Source organism: Poecilia reticulata, chromosome 5 (assembly GCF_904066995.2).
Source record: "Poecilia reticulata chromosome 5, P_reticulata-male-v2, whole genome shotgun sequence".
Classification (NCBI taxonomy): Eukaryota; Metazoa; Chordata; class Actinopteri; order Cyprinodontiformes; family Poeciliidae; genus Poecilia; species Poecilia reticulata.
The window spans coordinates 11,152,283-11,174,958 of NC_088834.1; the positions used below are offsets into that span (position 1 = coordinate 11,152,283).

The 22,676-nt window shown below is 38.0% G+C and overlaps 1 protein-coding gene and 1 long non-coding RNA gene across 5 annotated transcripts in view; one reads left to right on the forward strand and one right to left on the reverse strand.

The window, feature by feature from the left end:
* itga7 (integrin, alpha 7) overlaps positions 1-18,774 on the reverse strand; it is a 36,047-nt gene extending 17,273 nt beyond the window's left edge. Inside the window, exons 1-5 of one of the 4 annotated variants that reach the window (XM_008408512.3) lie at positions 18,499-18,774; positions 17,348-17,411; positions 1,548-1,675; positions 905-984; positions 530-785 (exon numbers count right to left, since the gene is read on the reverse strand). In XM_008408512.3, coding sequence (XP_008406734.2) covers positions 530-785; positions 905-984; positions 1,548-1,675; positions 17,348-17,411; positions 18,499-18,571 — 601 coding nt within the window. In that variant the 5' untranslated portion in view covers positions 18,572-18,774. Of the gene's footprint in view, positions 1-529; positions 786-904; positions 985-1,547; positions 1,676-16,608; positions 17,124-17,347; positions 17,412-18,498 lie in introns of those variants that run through there. The other 3 variants (XR_533654.3, XM_008408510.3, XM_008408511.3) reach the window with 3 other exon arrangements.
* LOC145551661 (uncharacterized) lies at positions 662-6,463 on the forward strand. Its single transcript, XR_014087544.1, has 3 exons — positions 662-773; positions 1,577-1,731; positions 6,345-6,463. It is a non-coding gene; the product is annotated as an uncharacterized LOC145551661 (long non-coding RNA).
* Positions 18,775-22,676: the final 3,902 nt, after the last annotated feature.

The window sequence follows — 22,676 nt, forward strand, 5'->3', positions numbered from 1 at the left end:
TATTATTATTATTTTCAGTTCTAACTTATTCATCTTTCTGCAAACTCACTTTTTAACTTTTTAGCAAAGGATGTGCTCTGACAACATGTTTCTGGATACAAATTTGGGGTTTTGTAAAGTGAATTGGATTAAATTTGTTGTAAATTTGCATCACAAAAATAAACTAAGTTGAGCTCAGTCGAATTTACATGTGAACATGCATAAAATAAGAAAACACTGTTACATCTTTACCTCTGACTGAAACTAATCCATCAAGTAATAATTGCATTAGATAAATCAAGGAGCTTAATTTGATTTAGTATCTGTCACTGTTTGTGTTCAATCAGTAGATTGGCCTATAATCATTAGCTCTGTCCTGCAGTCAGTAATATATTAATAATATTTCCATTGACTGCCTTTCTTTCTTAGATTACAATAAAGATGTTTACCCCACTTCTCACACTTTCTGAATATTGCAATAATGCTTTCTTAAACTTTGATATGTTTTGTAAAATCTGAAATATATATAAATGCTGCATTGACACATTACCTTTCCAGTTGTAGGTTCCTGGAGCTCCAAACAGGATAAAGTTTCTGTCTGGAGTGAAGCTGACAGACAGGCCCTGCTGACAGAAGCCAAACTGCTCGTGTCCCTGCGGTCGACCCTCACAGAACTTCCACTCCCCTCCGTCCAAGTCGTCCCGCCTCGTCAGGTCATCGCTCAGGACGTAGCAGCGTCCGATGGGATCCCGAGTTTCCGAAGGTTGCGTGACTCGTTGTCGTAGCTCATACAGGTGAGCACAGGTCTTGTGAGAAGCAGAATTTATTACATTTATTCCTTCAGTGTGGCTCAGACAAAACAATATGCTATCACCCAATTACGAGACACCTTTCTGCACTGATGGGTGTTTAGAATAATACTTACCACTACCTTGCCTCCAATTCCTTGACTTTTTACCGAAACTCCCAACCACTGATTGTCTTTGCTTTCTCTGTCAAGACTTACTGCGTGAAAACAGAAAATGAAGCATCAGTGTCAATGTTGATGATGATAATGAGCAGAATGATTATGTAAGGACCTTCTAAAAGAGTATTCAAATGAAACAAACAGAGCAATACCAGTGGTAATTGCAGGGCGGTGTAGTGTAGTACATTTCCCATATGATCAGTGAAAAGAACAAAAAATAGTAAAACAATAACAGAAATGCCGCAGTGTATTTATTGCACCCAAAAACTGCATCTGTTTACTGCAGCTCTGCTTTTTAGACCTTTTTCTGTGGAGGACATGTTGAGTCATCGTGTTTATTGTTTCTGAAGCACTCTGGCTTTTAAGAAACCATCCCAACTCAATAAATGGATTAAAAGCATTAGGACGTCACGTTTGACGACTGTCGAGAACACAATGTTTTCACGTGTAGCTACTATCTCAAAGTTTTGCTTTTCTTGATGTTACAAATGATAGAACACAGAACACATTTAGCAATTAAAACACTTAAATAGTAATTAAGCTACTTGTAGATCACCTAGTTAATTACTGGTTGAATTTTCCAAGCTGAGCACAAACTGACCGTCTCCATCGATATTGACCCTCTCACAGTCATACTCCTCCGGCGTGATCGGACAACGGAAAAGGGCTCCAGGCCGACTTCCCGTCAACAGACCCTGCCCTGCTGCCTGTGGCGCTCCCACCAAGATCCTAACAAAAAAAGACGAATTTTACCATTTTTAATGGCATTTTCTTCAACAAACAAGGTAATATATATTCAAAACCACAGATTTTTAAAGCTATTTCTATAGCCATCTGGAGCTCAAGTGAAACTCTCAAAATTCAGTACGGCATACTTATAATCTTGATTAGTTCTGTGAGTTTTTGGTGTACTTTTCTTGCGAGAGGCACAGATTACGATTATGGCACAGAAAAGTTTTATTTCCAGTGAGGGGTGGCTGGTATTTTGGGGCTAGTGTCCTCGTACTCTGCCATATTAGGAACGGCTGATTCAGGCAAGGATGCTATTTAAAAACCCAGCGTTGAGCTTCATTTCCCTACAACACCACCAGCCACAGCATAGGCATGGAAGTGAGGACAGAAAAAAATGACAGAGGCAAGGAGCTGAACATGTAGCGAAAACAGAGAACAATCTAAAGTTTTGTCAAGCAATCTTGTTCAATTATAAAAATAGATATTTAAGTATCAAAACTGCTTTTTCTGGTACGCATCAACTTATCAGGAAAGGTGGGTGACGTTCATCAAAATGCATCCTTCGATTTGTTTATACAATCTTTTAAGTTCATTTTTGTTACAATCATCATACAGTTAATCCAGAGATGAACTGTATTACTGCAAGTGTTCCGGCTTCCAGTTACAGTACTAAGTGTTTGACTGATTTGTATAGTTTGAATAGCCAAAGCCAGTTAAACACATCCTTTATTTAAGATTCACCTAAAAAGATGACCATTTGTTTAGTCCAAACCATTTTCTCATGGTGATTTAGGATGCTTAGATTCTCTGATTTAATTACTTATTGCTGTAATTTATCATCTGACAGTTCTCTGAAGTTTATATAAAACAGGTCCTCCAGCCGTGAAGATTCATAGACATGAGTATCACCTAAAGTGCAGCTGGACTCTAGTTTGATAAAGAATCCTGTAGAGATTTAACTGTGCTCATCTCTGGGGAAAAAAATTCTAAATTTGAATAAAAAGACCCAGTATCAAGCGCATTAGATCTGACATAAGCCTAGCAAAGGTGCTACAATTCATCAGTGGTAAATCTGCAGTAGTAGATTTACCACTACTGCAGTGGTGATAAACCACCACCACTGCACCATGTAAATGCATCTTTTTATTTTTTTAAAAACGGAAGCGATGAAGGCAGTAAAAACCTGATAAGATCCAGTTTAACATTCCAGTAGGCTCCGTTCTAAGTCTGTGAGTAAAGATGATAGATATCTCTCTTTGCTCATTCATGAGCAGATGCAGGCGTTGGGGTGTCATTCTGGGAGGTCGAGTAATCTGTTATACCACCTCTATACCAATGGCGACATGGAGAACTGTCGCTTCCTAAACTCATCAGCAAAAAGGGTTTTAAAGCCACAATGGCCGAAGAGTAAACACACAACACCGTTAGATCATTGGAAAATTAATAATATTCTTTGCTTGTTCTTGAAAGAAAATCAGCAAAGTATCTCTGTTAAGCAGCACTCTAAGCATAAAGGATTCGGTCCAAATATGCAGTACACTTTCGACAGAGAAAGCTGGTCTATTTAAAGCTAAAGGGAAGCTCATTTCAAACAAATCACGCAGGTGTCACACAAGAGCATTTATAGACAAGGAATGTAAGCAAACCAAAACGTTGAAGGTAGGCTTTAATATTACTGGAAATTAGTTTCTTAGAGTACTAAAATCTGTTCTGCTCTTATTTATAGCAGTAAGGTACATTGGGTTGGGATTTTAGAAGCATTTAATGTACACAGAGATACTGAAATAAAGTAAAGTGGTTGCAGCTCAGCACACAGACATGTGCACCTGTTCTAAAGCATCAAGGATGAGTAATACTTTCATCTATTTTCCCTTCTGCCAAGTCTGTGCCGACTCATTGTTTAATGCTGACTCAGACCATCCCATCGTAATCCCCAGTACTAAACTCAATTTTCAGTAAATCCACATTTGACATGGCCTCCATGGTGAGTATGTGTGATGTCAGGCTATGTTGGTTTTGCTGCAGACTGGCTCTGCAGATATCACAGTGTTTAAAACGATGGCGACTGTGCTTAAAGAAATACCCTCATGAGCCCAGTGGTACCACCAGCGTCAGTACCAGCATCTGTCTGAGGGTGTTCCAGGATGAGGACATAGAAGAGACAAAGCAATTTGGGGATTCAGGTCTCAAATCTTTGGTCAGAAAAATGTTTTACTGGAACTTCTGTATGACATAAAGGCACTTTAACCATATTATTTTCACTTTATTCATAGTGTGCCTTTGGCTACTTGCTTTTTTACTTTTTTTTCCCCATTGATATTTTTACTGCAGGCAAGCAAGTTCAAGTACATTAAGTATCAAATGAGCACCAATGTGAATATATAAACACTTTAACTTTCCTCGTCTTCAGACCTCAGTTTCTGTGTTTTGTCATCCAACAGCTCAGTTGTCAAAGAAAAACATAACTTATTATCAGCCAACACAATCCTGGCTGGTGCAGCTCCGTAACAAATGCATAACAATTAGAAAGTAACAATAAGTTTTCATATGTGCAATATAAACAGGGTTAAGTGAAGTGTGACAGCATTCAGGCGTAGCGTGAGACTTCCAGGATACACCAATGCATCTATCTAAACTCCAACTCCAAAAGAGACTGTTAATCTTACGATTTGAATGTACTGATCAAGATTTCTGTGTAAGAAAGAAATGTTGCTTTTGTGTTTATTAAAACACTGCTGTTGAAACCTGCACAGCTTTTTTCTTTGCTCTCTGGCCTCTGCTTTGACCCCTGCTCCATCTCTACAGTAGTCTACTTTGTTTTCATAGTTGATCGCCACAAAAACACCAGCATCCATTACGCTGCGCTCATCACACAGATGTGTTCACTAAGGGGAGCATGTGCAGTGACCCTAACACTTTCTCCTGGCAGTCCTGATGACCCTTCCCCCACCAAGCCCTTTTTTATCCCCTCTAACACACACACGCCCACCCACACGCACACACACACACACACACACACAAACGCTTATACATATTCACACCAACACTTGATATCACCCACAAAGCACATATTAAGGAACATATTCAATTTCTACAGACAAGAAGGAGAAAACATTAGGTCACTTGACACATTTTAATAAACTGTTACTGAAAACAGAGGTTGTGTGTCTGCCAGATTGCATCCTCATCTAAGGGATAAAAAAGTTTAAACTCTTTGAGTTTTCTTCTATAAAATCTGCCTCATGTGATCAAACCTCAAAAAGCCCCTAAGCTAACCAAACAACACTGTCTTCTCTTTGTTACCGAGACATTTTGCTGAAGTAACTGGCCATGAACAGCTGAAACATTAAAATCAAGACACACAATAAAGACACTGAAGCATCTGCAAAACGTTATTTCACATTCTTAGAAGAACTCAAAGCACTTTTGTTAGTTTATGAAAAATGACTGAGGTTTATCATCAAACCAGAAAAAAACTAAACAAAGGAAGTCTGGATTTGAGCCAAACAATATGTTTAATCTTTAATGACCCAGAGGATTCTTCAGTGTTGTGCTTTAAGTGAAGGTATTTCTCAGGAAACCCAGCCCTTTGTTGGAATCCTGCAGCTGTGAGTTTTAACTCGACAACGAATTCCCTAAAAGCCAAATCAAACCCATCCTCAATGTCAATGTCAATGTCAATGTCAAATTTATTTATATAGCACTTTAAAACAGGTATAAAACTGCACCAAAGTGCCGCACAAGAACAACACAAATAACAAAACAGAGCACAAAACAAAACATCAATTAAATGCCAAAGAGTAAAAATGAGTTTTAAGAAGCAATTTAAAATGATCCTCAACACTTCTAATAGTTAGTTTCTAGATTCTTACTGCTGCTCCCTCATAATGTGTGCTCAGATCGTTCACCATCTGTCAATCCCACAGTGGTGTGAATCTGCTCCTCTGTATACACTGTCCCTAAGCAATCCCCAAGAGGCCAAGAGGTACTTCAGACCTTCTGTCGTCATCCTGAAAAAACGATTATGACCTTTGACCTGGACACACACACACACGCATACATGCAGTAGAAAACATCTGCAAGGGTGACGATTGTGAGCTTACAGGTAACTGTACACATGCCTCCAATATTTATAACATGCACACATGGATTAGCTCATCTGACAAGGACTGCCAGCATTACCATCTGCTGCGTATCAAATCATTGATTAAAGTAACTTTGTGCTGCATCCAATATGATTTAGTTTCAGGCTTATCAATTCTACAGAAATAGCAACATGATTTGTTACTAAAAAGTTGTAATGTTTCAGGGATAAAAGTAGAATTCTAGGGTCTGTTTTTCAAAAATCATAAAATTCTCAAACATATTTTTTACTTTCCAGAAACTGACATCTATTTTAAATTGTTATCATTCGAAAGCTGTTAAATATAAAACTGTAAGTCCAGTTTTTCTCATGTGTCCCACAGGACTTAAAAAGCTGTTCCACTTCTCCTTAGTCTGTAAATTAGCTCTCAAAAGTGTTTACAGGTATATTAAAATAACAGGTTTGTTCAACATTAACATTGCTTTCAGAACTTTGTCTATTATTTAGCGTCATCACTGTTGCATTTTAAGGAACCGTATTCTCCTGTGTTCAGAAAATTAGGAATGTTTTTCTAATCTGCAGGGTCGGTGCTGGTTCTCCTCTTCCGGAGGTTCTTGTGCACTTTAGGAAGGAGTGTGCTATTAAGAGGAGCAGCCAGAGGAGACATTACAATGAATAAAATTAGCTGTCTTTATAGCTTCCTCAACCATGTGTTTCCTGTGCATGTTAAAATGTAATGGGTTTTTAATCTTTTGATCATATTGTTTATTGTTTTAATTTCCTTTCAGAGTAAACCAGGCATGGCAGCTACAGCCAGGAACTAATGGATCTTTTTTATTAACTACATTTAATTAAAATATACATCTTTTCTATACAGCACACTGTTCAACAATGCAGACTAGAATAAAACCCTCTTTCAGAAAATCCAAACTTTCACACCTAACACCAAGTTTTCATTTTACATCTCGTGATGGGAAAACAGCAGCTGATAATGGGGTGACCAAAACGTGTATCATCACGTTTAACACTTCAGATCTCACTCACTCCAGAGAGAGCAGATAATGGTTGGCAAAACATAAAAAGTGCAAGAGAGAGACAGAAACAGCTGCCTGTCTGGGTACAAAATCCTCTGGGACATTACGCTTCACTGCCCACGGATGTGACTCAACTTCCTGCCGAAATGATTAGTTTGTGGTTATCCCAAAAGCTGCAACATCTCAATCCAACAAAGGTTTTACACTACTACTGGAAAAGTTGAAAAAGTGAAAGAAAACAATGTTCCACCTATAAAAGTAATTGGTAATTGTGTATGTGATGCATATTAATCTTTAACAGCCCCCAAGATCCACACCTGCTCCACTGATCAATAAATGAAGATCCATTTTCTGGCATAGATGCAGTAAGATAAAGAGGGCCTCCCCGATGTTGTTCTTTTGTCTCTGTTCCTATCCACTTATCCATGTATTGATTGGTTTATGTGTATCTGGTGTCTTAAATTTACTCTTTAGGAGTCCTCTCTTTTGGTTCAGCATTTATCACTGAATCAAATCACCTATCCTTCAAAACTTCTCCAAAGGAAATAAACAGCATAACTCCAGCACAGTGTTAAAACAGCCGTGGAAATTATTTTGACAATTATCTAGTTACAAAAGCTTTGTTTCAAATCAGTTTTACGGTAAGTTTTGCATTTGTTATTTACTCTGCATCACAATTCAAAAACATTCAGTGTAAGTTATCTTTCTAACTTAAAGCACGAACGTCTTGATTCAGTCTTAAATTCCCAACCAGCTGCAGTTTTAAGCACCTTTTAATGCCGGTATCAAAGCTGCTGACTGAACTAAACTGGTTGTGTGGGTGACTAATTAGATATATGTTGGGTATTTGTAAATTATATAGTTTGTGATAAAATTTGTCTGCTAAAGGAATAATTCCTTCTATTATTAATTTGCAGAAAACATCTTGAGAAACTAACTACTAACTAACTTCCCTTCTTTGGTCCTCAAAGACTGAAAACTTTCAAAGGTGCTTTTGAAGCAAATCATAACAAAGTCATTAACCCCACTTGTTTTATATGTGTATGGTTTTTACATCTTCAGCTTTCTCATAGTGTGTTTTTAGAATTTGCTGAAAGCCTGAGATGTTGGAATGAACGCATTAGTCAATTGTTCCAATTACTTACATATTTAAACATAAAACCTCCACCTCCCATTGTAATTTCCGTTCCTAAGGGGCTTTTTCTTGACGTCTTTCATTTTATCAGATCCCAGTCGAGGCTGCCATCGGCTGATTGATTAAACTGCGTCAGTACGAGTATCAACCCAAATGCCTCCATGCACAAACAAGTATAGACACACTTATTTAATCTGAAGAGAACCCTGCAGTGATTTATTCATCCCTGCCACCCCTCGTAGCCCCCCATTTTCATCAGACGCTGGACACCTCCCCCACAGATTGCATGATATTCAGAAGAAAAATACAAGACACTGTGGAAGCTAAGCTAGAATTAAACCTCAACAGTCATAATCAACTGAGATAATGCACAAAGAAAACATTCTGATGTAAACTCAGAACACAAACTGCTTCTGAATAACAGAATCAGCCTCTGTTCTTTGAACACAGTTCAAATTGTGCATTTTTATCTGCCTCTCCAGTTAAGCTGCACGCTTCCCCCTGACTCTGCAGATTGTCCCGGTGCTTTCAGTGAGCATGTGGTCCGCAGAGCAATATTCTTGAAAGCCCTGATCCAGGCAGCCCTGCTTCCCACTGAGCTTTTGTCCACGCCCGGGCAGCACTGTGGAGGAATGGAAGAATGCTAAATAGACAGAGAGTAAGTGGGAGGCAGAAAGAGCATTAATCGTGTGTGAGAGAATGTAGATGCTTCTCTCTTCCTAATCTCCACTAAATTTAAGCAGCACAACAGCTCATACACTCCACAGGGCAGATGCTGTGAGACCAACTGAGAAAGAGAATAGAAGAGAACATAATTTATGAATGGAGGAGTGAAATAAGGGTATGGTTATTCTGAACTCCTAAACCAGGGATGAAAAGTAGTTTCAGTCATCCTATTCTAATGCAAATTAGCATACTGAAATTCTCTATTGTACTGTGACTGTGTGAGGCAGGTTCACTGGGGCCATTTGTATACATTTATGCGTTTAGTTCAACAGAAAATAAATGACAGGAAATCTTCTTTTTTCATTCATGACCACTGACAATAATTACTGTCAGCCGTTGTTGATGATGTTGGAACAAAATTAAAACTCTGACTCTGGGAAAAAGGAAAACCCAGAGAAAACAGAAAATAGGGAAAATATGTGCTTGGTTATTGCTCTAAAATGTTTATTGTACAACATTGTAAAACTGAAACCACCAAACCAGTTCCCCCTTTTGCTGTTTATAAACTCACAGTATTGTGTGTATGTATGTCAGCTTTGGTCCTCCACATTATCATGAGGTGAAAACTGTTCAAAACCGTCAGTAACAGGGAGGTAGAAAAACTTAGACGCAGTCCCTTTTCAGATATCTATGAAAATCTAATTGCTGGGCATTGCCCTTCAGAGTAAATGGTAAGGATGCAGCGATGGCGCGTAATTTCACTTTTCAATTCAATCAGCAAATTTGTTTTGTATCCATGTGAAAAGTGGATTTTCTTTTTTTTAAAGGAGACCTTTAATTCAAAATTTCCATTTTCATGTTTTTATACTTCCATTTGGGTTTCTAATGCTTCTCAAAACAGCCCAAGTGCTAAAAAGAACATCCAGCTTGGTTTTTAAATTATAAAGATAAAAGTCCATGAAAATGCCCAAACTATAGTTGTACACACTCTTCTCTTATAACAAATGTTCTTAGATTATGGTTGTGATCCAAATTTAAAATAAAACTTGTGACCCCAAAATAACCTACAGTGATCTTCTTTCTAACCAAAATACCTCCATCTATGTGAGAATTATAATTATGAACTGTAATTATAATTAGAATTATGAATGAATTATTTTTCTATAGTCTCCAGGAAATATATTGAAGTGCTTGTGCCATGTTTGTGCAATATCATCACAGATGATTACTAGTTATGGAGTAACTAGTAATTTTCCCTCCGTATGACCAACTCACTTCAAAACTTAATACCAGAATCTCACACTATTATTTTTGCTTGTCAAATTCTTGTCATTAGCACACATGAACAGTTTGTTCTGAAGACAGGAGAATCATCACTGAACATTTGTCATGAATAGCTTGTGGAATACCAGCAATGTTTTAAAATCAATGGACCCATACTGACTTCCCTCCCACGGCTCATGTAGTTACACAATGCCAGATTCATTTGTGAAAGCTCACATATCTGCGGGAAATGAACGATGACCAGATAGACTGATGACTGATGAGAGACCACAGGCAGCTGTCAGACAAATTCCTATTTACTGCTTATAAACTGCTTTCATTGGCCAAAGTGGATATTTGTGATATGCATACAATACTGTGATTGAGGCAAATTTAACATGAACTGTTCTATGTTTTCTCTTCTAGGCAGAAGTTGATTGAAGTTACATAAGAAAGATTTCAGTTTCACTTATTTTGTTATTATTGGGGTGATGTTGATAGGTACTTTTTAGACGTTTGCTTGCAGAGGCTTTCATCATGTATTACTTTTCCCTCTCTGGTGCGAAAATATGGATGTGTCTTGTACATGTTTGGTTAACTGGCATCTTTACTTTGACCTTCGTATCCTTTTCGAGTGACTTCCCTTGTAGCCTTTAGAAGAAAACTGGGATTCAAGTTTATCCACTGGTCTTATTCTTAATGAATCCTGAGGTTTAATGAGAGGATTAGTTCAGCCTCAGAAATTCTTGTTTCAGATTTGCACTCAGCCGGTGACACCAAACTCCAGATAACATGTCTGCGTCCACATTGGCTGCACGAGACCATCCTGGGAGTGAGACAGAGTGTCCATGCCAGCAAAAGCACCAAAGCAAGTCCACATGTAAACATGAACCTCTCTGCAACCGGAGACCTTTTTGCTATCCCATTTGAGAGTAGTGCAGCACAGTCCATTTTAAGCGCACTGAATCAACGGCAACAGGTTGAAATAAATCAAAATCGAACAATTCTGGTCAAAAACTATTGAAAAGCTGTTCAGAGAAAGACAACTTGCTGCACATTGAAAAGGGAGGCATTAAGATCAGAGCAGATGTCTGTCAGTACCAGTTACATATCTTCCAACAAGAAACAATAATAGATGACTTGCATGGTTTCAGCGAAGAACTGCCAGCGTAACGTCTGTGTTAAAGGTTTATGATGAAAAATAAACTTTATTTTGCTCTGAAGATGTTTTTTTCACAAAACTGTTTTTGTAAATGACTGACAGCTTCATGACTTATGCTTTTTTATTTACAATATATTTTAGAAGAATGAATGCTCATATAAGTATTAATCTCTATTCATCTGAGTGCAGCTTTCTAAATGGTGCATTCACGTCTTGCTCAGCAGCAAACATAAAAATAAACAACAACAAGGCTCCCTAGTGTAATTATCAAATGTCATTTAAACCCTTATTCACAAGGGCCCACTTGAACCTTTTTGTTTCATATGTTGCACTAGAGATAAAATTCGCTGCAGCAGAATTTGGAAACAATGTAGGTGAAGGGGAAAAACCTCAGGATAGTTCTCAACCATTAGAGAACTATAAGCAGAAGCTCTCCTCATGTCATTATAAATAGCCAACAAGCACATAACTCAAATACCCTCTCCTCTTATCCTCACTGTGCCATCAGCAGCAGAAGCCCCTTCAGATTTAAGGGCTCTGTATCACAACAACCAAAATAGCAAATGTTAAAAGGTTTGCAGGTTTACTACACCAGATAGAAGCTCTCTGGGGCAGCATTCAGTTGTTTCCTCGAGACGTGTGTCTGGGAAGGATCTATTTACACTCAATATGAGCTCATTGTGTTACACAGGGTCTTACTTGCCTTGATCTGTGTTGCCATACTATAAAAAAGCCAACTAAGGAGATACAGCACAGTCCCTTGAGACAATAAGAACTCACATTTTTCACCCACATTCAATCTAATCTTCAGCTCTTACATTTTATAAACTCTGCTAAAGTGAGGTAGCTCAGCGCTTATTCATCACAAGTTGTGTGATCAAGTTATGAGTAACAGAGCATCAAAGCGCCAATATCAGATTCACTATTGAATCAGGTGACATGAAACACACAATGAAGCAGGAACAGAATGGCCACAGGCTGAAGTAACCCTGACAGTCCTGATACCAAAAAAAAATGACTCAACAGCATTTAATTACAGCAAGTTTCAAATGGATTGCTTCAAGCAAAACGATAAGCTTCAGAATGGTATGAAAATGGCATGAACACAGAGCGAACACTAAAAGAAAGTTTCATGGAAATGTATTATAGCAGGAATTGCTATGTTCATTGCTTGCTAACTGAATATTGTGTCTCATTAGGTTACATTTTATGAAGATGAGTTAATGACACATTAACCATGATTTTATTGTTAATGTTGATGAAATATTTTAGATTTGTCTTTATTGTTTAGAAGAGAAATAGTATCAGCTTGAAATTAGGTATATCACCACATATAGTGCTGGAAAAAGTAGTTCCGCCCCCAAAATAAGTACAAAGAAAACCTTTTCCAATAATGAGAAAACAGCTATCCAAACCGATCTAGCTCTGTGAAAAAAGGAATTGTCCCAAAAACTAAACGCTGTTATAAATTATAGCAAGTTGTACATCCTGAAGCGGCAAGCAGAGGCATGTTTGGCTGCTGGTTTGATTTCTTGCTCTGTTACTTTGACATCACACATATTAGGTTGCACACCTTCCAAAACAATCCACAGACTATTTTCCCCAAAGTATTGTGGATCATCTATGTTATTTCTTCTGGCAAATGTAACAGGGGTCTTTATGTTCTTTTGGGTCAGCAATGGTTTTTGGCTTGGGACCCTCTATGAGGTGCCATTTCTGCCCACTCTCCTTATTGTGGTTGAATCATGAACACTGGGTTCTTAAGGGTTCATCCTCCTGGACAAATCATCGATCCATTCCAGGAGAAATTTTGGTTAGTTGGTATTTCAGTCCATCACAGAGAAAGACAGGACAAACAACAAGAGCACACGGTCTCTTTCTGAAGATATATGGATGATGACATACTGACTGTAACCACAAAGCCTGCTGCTCTCTAAGGCTGTAGACAGGAAACACATTGTTCTCTTGGTAAAAATATATTTCTAACAGAAATTTGCCAATTAAATGTCTGGCTACTTTTTGATAATGCTTTATGTTTGCGAGCACTTTCATAGCAAAGATTATCTACGGTGTCTGTAAAAAGTACTCACTACATGGTTGTGTTAACCTTTTGTTGCTTTTACAAATCAATCTTGAGAAACAAAATTTGGCTTTTTGACAAAATAATTACATAAAAATCGTATAATGTCAAAGTGAGAACTGATTCCTACAGTTGAATTAAAAACGTGTAACATAAAATACGAGATTGAATAAAGACGATTCAACACCTGACTGACCTAATTCATCAGAGGTCCAGTTAATTGGTGCTAGTAGTACTGGTGCTTGAGAGTGCATCACCTGAGTGCGTCTCAGGTGATTGTAGCATAAAGATTGGATTCACTGGTTAATCAGTATTCCTGGCTACCATTACAGCATGAAGATAAATGAACATCCCAAGCAAATCAGAGAAAATGGTTATGAAAAGTCAAGGAACGCATAAAAAATGTCTAAAGGATCGGTCATCTCCTGGAGGTCAGTTAAATACATAAAGACAAGAAAGGAATATGGCCCATGTGTAAATCTGTCTAGATCAGGCTGACTTCATGCAAGAAGAAACACTGTAAGCACACAAAATCTTAAAGTATTTTTGGTCAAGTTTATAGTGCAAATATCTTAGTACATTTGAAATAAGACAAAACTAACGTAAAAGTAACTTTCTACCTAGATGAAGAGGTTTGTTTTAATTAAATAATTCCTTAATATTGCTGAAGTACTGGTGCCATTAGCAGATTATTTCTCTTATAACAAGACATTTTATAAGTTAATTTGCTCTGTTACTAATTTATCTGCCAATGAAACAAGTACTTTTTCATCAATATTAAGGAATTATTTACTTAAAACAAGTGTGTATATCTTGCTGAAAAGTTACTTAGTTTGTCTTATTCCAAGTGTACTAAGATATTTGCACTAGAAACTGGACCAAAAATACTTGGTAAAATTGGTAAAACACCAGCTCATCATGACTATCCTGAAAGAGTAACAGCGGCGGAGATGGGAGAGACTCTGCAGACTACAACTGCTGCCTGGGTCAAAGCTTCATGAGAAAGTGACAATCAGAAAGACACTGTTGATAAAACTCAAGACTTGACTAGAGTTAGCCTAACAGCATGTGAGAGACTCCATAATCAAGTGAAAGAAAGTTATTTAGTCTTTCTGGCCATCAGACAAGACACTGTGTTTGGCAGGCACCAAACAATGCACATCACAGATGTCTACTGTGAAGTATGTTGGTGCACAGTATGCTTCAGGTTAGCAAGCCTTAAAAAGCTTGTAAAGGTAAAATGAATGCAGCAAAATACAGGAAAATGCTAGATGGCAATTTGTTTCCATCTTTAAGAGAAGGGCGACTTTATTTATTTTCCAGCAAGCCAAATATCTGAAACATCCAGATGAAGCTAAACAAATTCAGAACATCCAAAAGTGGATGTTCTGGAATGGCCTGATCAAGCCCAGAACAGGCCCAGAACAAGCCCAGAAATTTGTGGTAGAATTTGAAAAAGGCTGGTCACAGCTCATTCCCATGCAGCCCGACTGAGCTTTAAGAGTTTGGAAGCAATAATGGCTAAGCTTACAAACCTAATATCATTGACAACTTTTCATTTTCTCCTCAGATACTTTGTGCTAACCTTTATTTTCTCATCCTTTTTCAAATTATTTCTCAATCGTAGACATGAACATGAATTTCATCTGTGTAATGCAAGTTTGTGCATAATTAGTAAGGAAATGTAAAAATTAGGACATATGCTTCATTAAATTTCTTAGATATCCCTTTGAAATTGAAAAGATATCCCTTGGATTGCATTCTTGTTGGCATCCATGACTGATACTCTCGTTTGCGTCCCTACGATGGACTCGTGACCAGTTTATAGTGTCCTCTGAATGCTGGTTGAAAGCCTGGAGGACCAAACAGATGAACAGAATGTTTTGATTCATATTTATTCATATTTAATATCAGCCAAATAATAGGAATTTGGTACATTTAATAGTATTCACTGTTCCAAAGGTGCCTTTGGAAATTGATTCTGTAGATGGAAGAATAAATGTTGCTCATTCTTAGTTATACATCTTAAAAATTATAATTTTTCAACAGGCGTGGTCATAAATTTGAAATACCAACATTAGTTAATCATATGACTGCAATAGTGAGAAAACGTTGATAATTTGTCAAATACACATTAGAGAAATGGCACTGAGCACAGATAAACTCTGTATTTCTAAAGTCCTGGCTTCAGCCCAGAATGCCATTAGACTCCAATCAGATCAGAGATGAAATCATTATAAGTACTGAATATAAAAACTGATGTAACAGCATACTAAAAGCAAGCATTATTCATACTACTTCCCCTGCCAGCTGGTGCATCATCCCATTTATTGACTGTCTCCTGGTTCTAACACTACTCATGTCCAAATCTTTGAAGTCATCCCTCGTTTGCTGCAGGCCACCGCAGTGAGCCGTATTAAATTATTACTACTACAGTCAATTTTCAAAACTAGTTACGGGAGTCCTGCAGGACATACAAGCAGGTTTTCAGAGGGGTGACATGACAGCCTGATGTCACTGGCCTGGACTTACCAGGCGTCAGGACGACTGCAGCACGGGTAAACTGAGGAGCTGATGGTTAAATATGGAGCCACAAAACAAGAGCAAATAGAACACGAATTTCCCTTGAGAAAAACTATTTAGTTTCACATTGATACTAAATGTCTTAAAGATTTTCAGTACTTTGATACTTTGTTATATTTCTTTTCACATTTAATTCCATTAAGCTAATTAATAAAGATTTTAACTGAAAACTTTACAAAGATTACATTATATGGATATTTAAAGCAAATGTAAAATATGTCTAATAACTCTCAAAACGCGAGTCTGTGTTTTTCGTAGAGTCCCAAAACTCCACAAAAAACCATGTTTCAGACTTGGAGTAGTTTGCGATCACTTGCAGGAAGCAGGATTTTAATGACTCACACACAGAGCACTGCACTCAATCTACCAACAAATAAAGTGGACGATCTGCATTCCTTCCTGTAATATTAATGCCAAAGCTCCAAGAGAACTGCCTTTTATTTGCTGCCCTGCAACAAACATTTCAATAGATTTACAAGAACACGAAACGAGTCATCATTATTTATCTACGATTTCTAAAGGGGCTGGAACAGAGCCCATTTCTTGAGGCGCATAAAAAAATTTTTAAAAAAATTATAATCAGTGTGAAATCAATGAAACAAATTAATTTAAACTCAATGAGAGACCATTCTCTGACTGTGACTATTAGTCTTGGATTTTGAGAAAAATTTAAACCACTCAAACCATTTCTGCTGATTCATCAGACCCACTTTCATTCACTTTCCATTTACTGTAAGTCATTCTTGTTTAACGCACTCCACTGGCATTTTTCACTGTGATGCAGCACAAAACTGCAAAGCATAACCTCAAAGTTTTAGGGAGTATTTTGTAAAGCAAGCAGTTGCTGAAATTACAAGAAATATCACACTTAAATTTTGAAGAAATAACACAGAGCGAACTTAGCCCAGCATTGACCAACTCACCAGCTTTGAGGCTCGGGGTTAAGCTGCTGGTGAAGTGCCACGGAGAAACCAAAGAAGGTCCCCCGATCTCCCAGCTTGTGCAGTGTGTGAGTGGTGTCCAGATTAAAGCAGCAGACCTGACTCAAGAGAGAGGAGAGAGCCAAGAGGAAGAACACCCAAGGATGAGAGGAGACGGATGAGAGGGAAGCCGCCGAGTCCCCATGTCCCATCAGGGCTGCCATAGCAGAGAGCAGGTTGTCCAGCAGAGAAAGTTCAGCTGAAGAAGAGCAGAGTGGAGATTCCTTTTATGGTTCCCAGGGTGCTGAAAAAGCTGCAAATCCTGAGTAAATCTCTTCTTTCCTGTCCTCTGTAGATGATTTCCTTGTCACCAGCCCTCTGTCCTCCTCTCTCTGTTGTGCTGGCTCTCAACTCCGTGTGCTGCTGTCAGTCTGAAGAGCGGGCTGTGGAAATGCGGCTGCTACTACTATGTGTGTGTGCAAGTGGGCTCCTCTCAATGCATGTGCGCCTCCCCCCTCCTTTATGCTCACAGGGAGACAGAGGACAAGTGCCTTGAATAGCCCGCTCACTCCTCCCCCTCCCCTCTCTCTTTCAGCCTGTCCACTCCTCCCTCCCCTTCTTCTTCACTCAGCTGACATCAACACTCAGGGGACCGGAGCCAAAATACCAGGCAAGGTTGTCAGGATACTTGGAGGATAGTGAACAGAGTGAGAGAAGGCGTAAAGACACTTGACTGTTTTACCTGTTGAGTTCACACGGTCCTTTCTGGGTTCTTCTGCACCTCTCTGCTCCGGGTGCTTGTAAGGCTGAGTGCCATAAAGAGAAAAATAAAGAGTTGTATCTTTGAAAGTCAAAACGTTAACAGCTAAATAAAGATTAAGACATTTTACATCTGACTTGCAGTAATCTGGAAGGGACTAGTTTGTAGTTGTACACTGTAAAACTACAGTTACATTGCTAAACCTAAGAGTAAGATGCAGAAATGAGAGGCAAACCTCTCCTTACAAAGAGGTTTGTAAGGAAGAGTTGGAAAGTTTGGACTGTGGTCATGAAGTGCAGCCAAGCAGAGAGAAGAGAAACATAAGAGACTAAAAGGGATGGCCAGGCACAATAATAGAGGTGGGCCTCAGGAAAAACTGACTGGACATGAGGCAGAGGCCGTAACACTTTTAAGTGATTGAGCTCTGTTTCACTTGGGTAAGTCTGTGAGCAGCTGTCAGTGTGTCACTTCAACTGTTTGCCTCAATAAACCTCGCACAAACAGATGCAGAGCAGTCGCACAAACAGGTGAGATTCTTGGACCATGCTGTCAAGACGTCTCTCTCACATTTTGTTGGAGTTGAAGTGAAAGAGTGGGTTAAATTTCTTTAGTTTAGACTGCTGTGTAATTTGTTAATGGAGCGTTCATGATTTTAGTGGAGCACAAAGGCTGCCTAGTTTACAGTTGTTTGAAGTTTAAATTAACTGCGTTAATTAAAACTAAATTAAAAGTTCACAGTCATTTTAATTATGGTTTAGTATTAAGCTGAAGATATTTCATGTGACCTGTCCCAAATAGCTATTTTTATCCTAGTTTCTAGAAAGAAAAAAAAAAGTGGTCCATGGCAGAAACTGTCACATGTTTATCTGCATGAATGTAACGAGCTGTAAACACCCTGCATTTTGTCAGAATCAATGGTAGTGATAAATAAATTTTGGTCAAATAAAATATCAAATAATTGAAGAAATATGCTTGATGTGTGTAAATTCCAATGGCTCCATGGCAGCGTGAAAACATCTGCTGCAGTAACTGCGGTATTTCCATTTAAGCACTTTTTTATGCTAACATTTAAATTTAAGCATTTTTCTGAAGGCATATTTTCACAAACTGGTATTATTTAAGTCGTTACTCACCCGTTTTGTTGTGCCAAATGTATCCAACACAGCTTTCACAGACTCGCATCCAATGAGACTTTATGCCCCTCATTCTTCCTCTGGCTGTGAAGACTTGGGCTTTGAAGTTGATAACCTCACAAAGTTATATTAACCTTATAATCTTACTGTTGTACGACTTGGGTAATTTTCTTGCCTGTTGTCTTAATCTCAGTGTTGGCTGACAAGGTAAAAATGTTTTGAGTAACACATTGAGTGCACTAATTCTGCCATTATAACTGTTTGCATGGTTTGTATATCGGAGGTTTGCTCTATTTCCGCAGGTAACATTTCTTCTTCTCTTCTCTTCAGCTTCCAGGTGCATACCGCCACACAGTGGTGGAGAAAGTACTCAAAAAATTTACTTAAGTAAAAGTACAAATACACAGACAAAAATGTACTAAAGTAAAAGTAAAACTACCACATTAACATTTGTACTTAAGTAAAAGTAAAAAAGTACTGGCCTTTAAAAATACTTAAGTATTAAAAATAAAAGTACTTGCTGAATGCATTACCTAATCCCTAATACAATATCATTAAGTGTACCAATCATATTTCATTTTAATACATTAGAAATGTGCCATTTTAATGAACAATGCCACAGGTAAAGCATGTTTTTATTATGTTTACTCTCTGTAAAATAGTTTAGACTTAGATATGTGATTCTATGCATCATAATTTCAGGGATGGAAACATCTTGTTTCTTGTCCTAACAGCATGAACTTCACTTTTTTTGCAACTAGTGGTTTTTATTTTTAAAGAAATCCAACAGAAAGGGGATGGAAAGAAGGTGGGTGGGGGAGGACATGCAACCGAGGAGCCACGTAGCAGAGTTGTAGTCAAGACCACCTACCCAAGACCAAGTCAAGACCAGCACCCTGCGCTACATGACACAAAAAAATTAAGTTTTACCTATCAAAATTGCTTCTCAAATTGATCTGAAAGATCCACATTCCCATAAAACACCTAAATATTAAATACTTAGAGCTGAAATAAATGTAATCAGTAAAGATCCGTCCAGAAGAATCGGATCATTCCTGAATGTCATATCAATGCAGACTTTGGTCCCATATTTGCGCCACCTCAGTCAACACCTCCACACAATAATTCAGGGCATGAGTGACAACATTTTTTTCATCGCAGATGCAACATCTGTGTCTCAGTCAGTACAACTAGCTTTGCTAGCATCACGTCCACAGATCTTACCTTTCTTTAAGCTTTCCTTCGAAGTGACGCTAAAAGTTGGACGAAGTCCCCACCGTCTGTGAAAGAGAAGCGCTGCTGATTTTACATGTCGTCATATCTATAATTTATGTAGCGCTATTATATTACTGACGATTAGACAGACATCTTCTCCCGCTCAGAGGAAACCACTGCACATTTCTTGGAGCTCTGCATGCGAGTAAAGAGGGAGGCGATGGGTGACAACAGACACTTAAGTCACGTTATTGCTTGGATTTTACGGCGCCACCTTAAGTCCCTGAAATGTAGTGAAGTAGAAAGTACAGATACTTACTGTAAAATGTAGTGGAGTAAAAGTAGAAAGTACCCATTATTAAAAAAGTAAAGTACAGATACACGAAAATTGTACTTAAGTACAGTAACGAAGTACTTCTACTTCGTTACTTCCCATCACTGCCGCCACCTACTGTACATGAGTGTGTAGCAACATTACCTCACGTCCATGAAACTGGATCTTTTACTTTTGTATTATGAAGATAAATAAATAGTGCTTTGATTAATCTATAAATATCCTCTATGTTCCTAATATTCCTTGAAGACTCTATTCTAGTCCTATCCTTCTTACTATTTTTCTTAATCATTCCCTCTTTGGCTCATATATTTTACAATACATCAATACATCTTGTACATTTCATTTTCTTTTCCTCTTCATCCTTGTTATCTAGACCCCTGAGTTAAATGGCAACATTTGTCCATTTTTGAGTTTTTGGATAAAGATGTTGTTAAGTCCTGTTTTTAAAGTCTGTGCCTTTTCATTTCGACCATGTTGTTAACATTAGCTGGTCTTTATGTCTCCTAATTCTCTTTTTAATGCAGCAACACTGTTGTATTTAAACATAAAATTTTACACATTTTAATTGAACAAGTCTGCAGATAGACAAACCAACAATTTCCCTGTTGCAGTTGCAAAAAGAATGATCTCCAGATTAGTGTCTCCATAAATCAGCATCAGTATACCAGCTTCAACTAACAGGAGGCTAAAATCTCCTCATGTGATTTGTCTGGATTCGTCAACTATGGTGTTGAACTCTGTCTGCCCCCTGCTGTTCTTATGGCATCATTTAAAAGCAGTTTTCTGTCGTCACCACCTGTTTAGAAACCTCTTTCATTGGGAAACTCTATATATGTGACGCCAGCTTATTTTTAGCTGCTAAACTGTACATTTATTTCTGAGGCCACAGATTGTATCTTCATCTGAAGATGACCATGCTAGGCAGGTTTGTTGGTATTAGTCAAGTTAACGTGCAAATTTCTACAAAGTACCAGGGGAAAAAAATCTCAATCTAATGATAATTAGATGACACAATCAAATAATAAAGGCTAGAGCATAAAATGTACAATTACGTGTTTTACTCTGATAAGTGTTATTTATTTCATTAACTTTCTCTGCTTTATAAGTAATACTCCTTGTTTGTGTTTCATATATTTGTGCTTCTTTTATGTCTATGTTTGTTCATTTTGTATCTTTTTCATGCACATGAAGTCCAATATTACCATGTACTATAGTTAAATTTAACTTGATATTTAATATAACAGCATGTGTGCTGAAAACCTTCAGTTTGAGACAGAAATATCTGAAGGACTCTACAGTGCTGCAGAGCAGTAAAAAGAAAACAGGACCGCTGGGATGTTGAGAAACAAGCTGAAAATATTGTAATGGCAGCTTGGGCAGACAGCCAGAAACCTTGAGACAGAACAAAGCACATTCAGCGAGTGGGAAGAGAAGAAGCTAAAACAGAACACAGGCCTAAAGGAGAAGGGGAAACTACAAAGATGGCTACATCTAAAGATTATCTGACAGGGTAAAATCCCACTACAAAAGGCTCATTAGCAGTCTGAGCCACACTTCAAGGAGAGGGTTTGTTTCTGAAGGCGGCAGCAGCAGTGTACAATCAGGGTCAGCTTTCCCTATTTAGTCCATCAGTGTGATAACTGAGATAGTTGCAGTCAGCACTGTGACTGTATTGATTAATGGACAGCGCTATAGGAGGGAGTGATGCTGGTTATTATGGGATTAAATGTATGCATACAAAGTCTTGACCACACACAAGCCCACAGGAAAAGGCAAAACGGACTGCAAGGCTGTGGTGGACTGGCAATGACATTTAGCACGAATGTAACCTAAAATTTGAAACAGGGCAATTTATTAAATAGGGTTATGACTCGGCTTTCCCCCCAAAGCTTTAAGGTGAGTAATCCTCTTCTACTGCAGGACTAAATCTGACACCGTCTCACTTTCATGGTGTGTTTGTCTGTTTGCTTTCAAGGGCCAAAGATCCGATGTTCTATAAACCTTCTTAAATACTGAACTCTTAAATATTTATTCTGCATTGGCTGCTTTCCTATATATTTATATATTACTGAATCATCATGTGTGGAGTTCAGGGTCAACATTATGAAGCACTGTGTCTTAAGTCCAGAAAAGTCTTTGTGTTAGATTTAACCACATTTAACCACTTCTAATCTTTTTACGAGAAAGCTTTGATGCAATTTAAAAAACATTTACAAAAAATTTGATGTCAAAAGAAAGTAGAAAGTCAGTCAGCATATAAGTTTTCTTAGGTCCAAGGGGTCACACCCATGTTGCAGGCTCCACTCTAATGACAATATCAGAAGATTTTCACTTGATCACAAATCCTAATTGAGCGCTGGCTGTAATAGTTTAGTATCGCACAACACCTCTCCATTGTTTCCCCTGTCCAATTGATGACACCTGATTTCAGTGTTTTATGTTTTTTTAGAAGGTGTTGGATGTACATAGAGGGACAATACAGAGGGGAAAAACTGGGGTAAGAGGGGGTTAATTGTTTGTTGTTTTATCTAGAATTATTTATTTGTTTACTATTTATTCACTAAACTGTGCTGGAATTTGATCCAATGCAAAGATTTCTGATACAAATGGGATTTATGAAGCCATA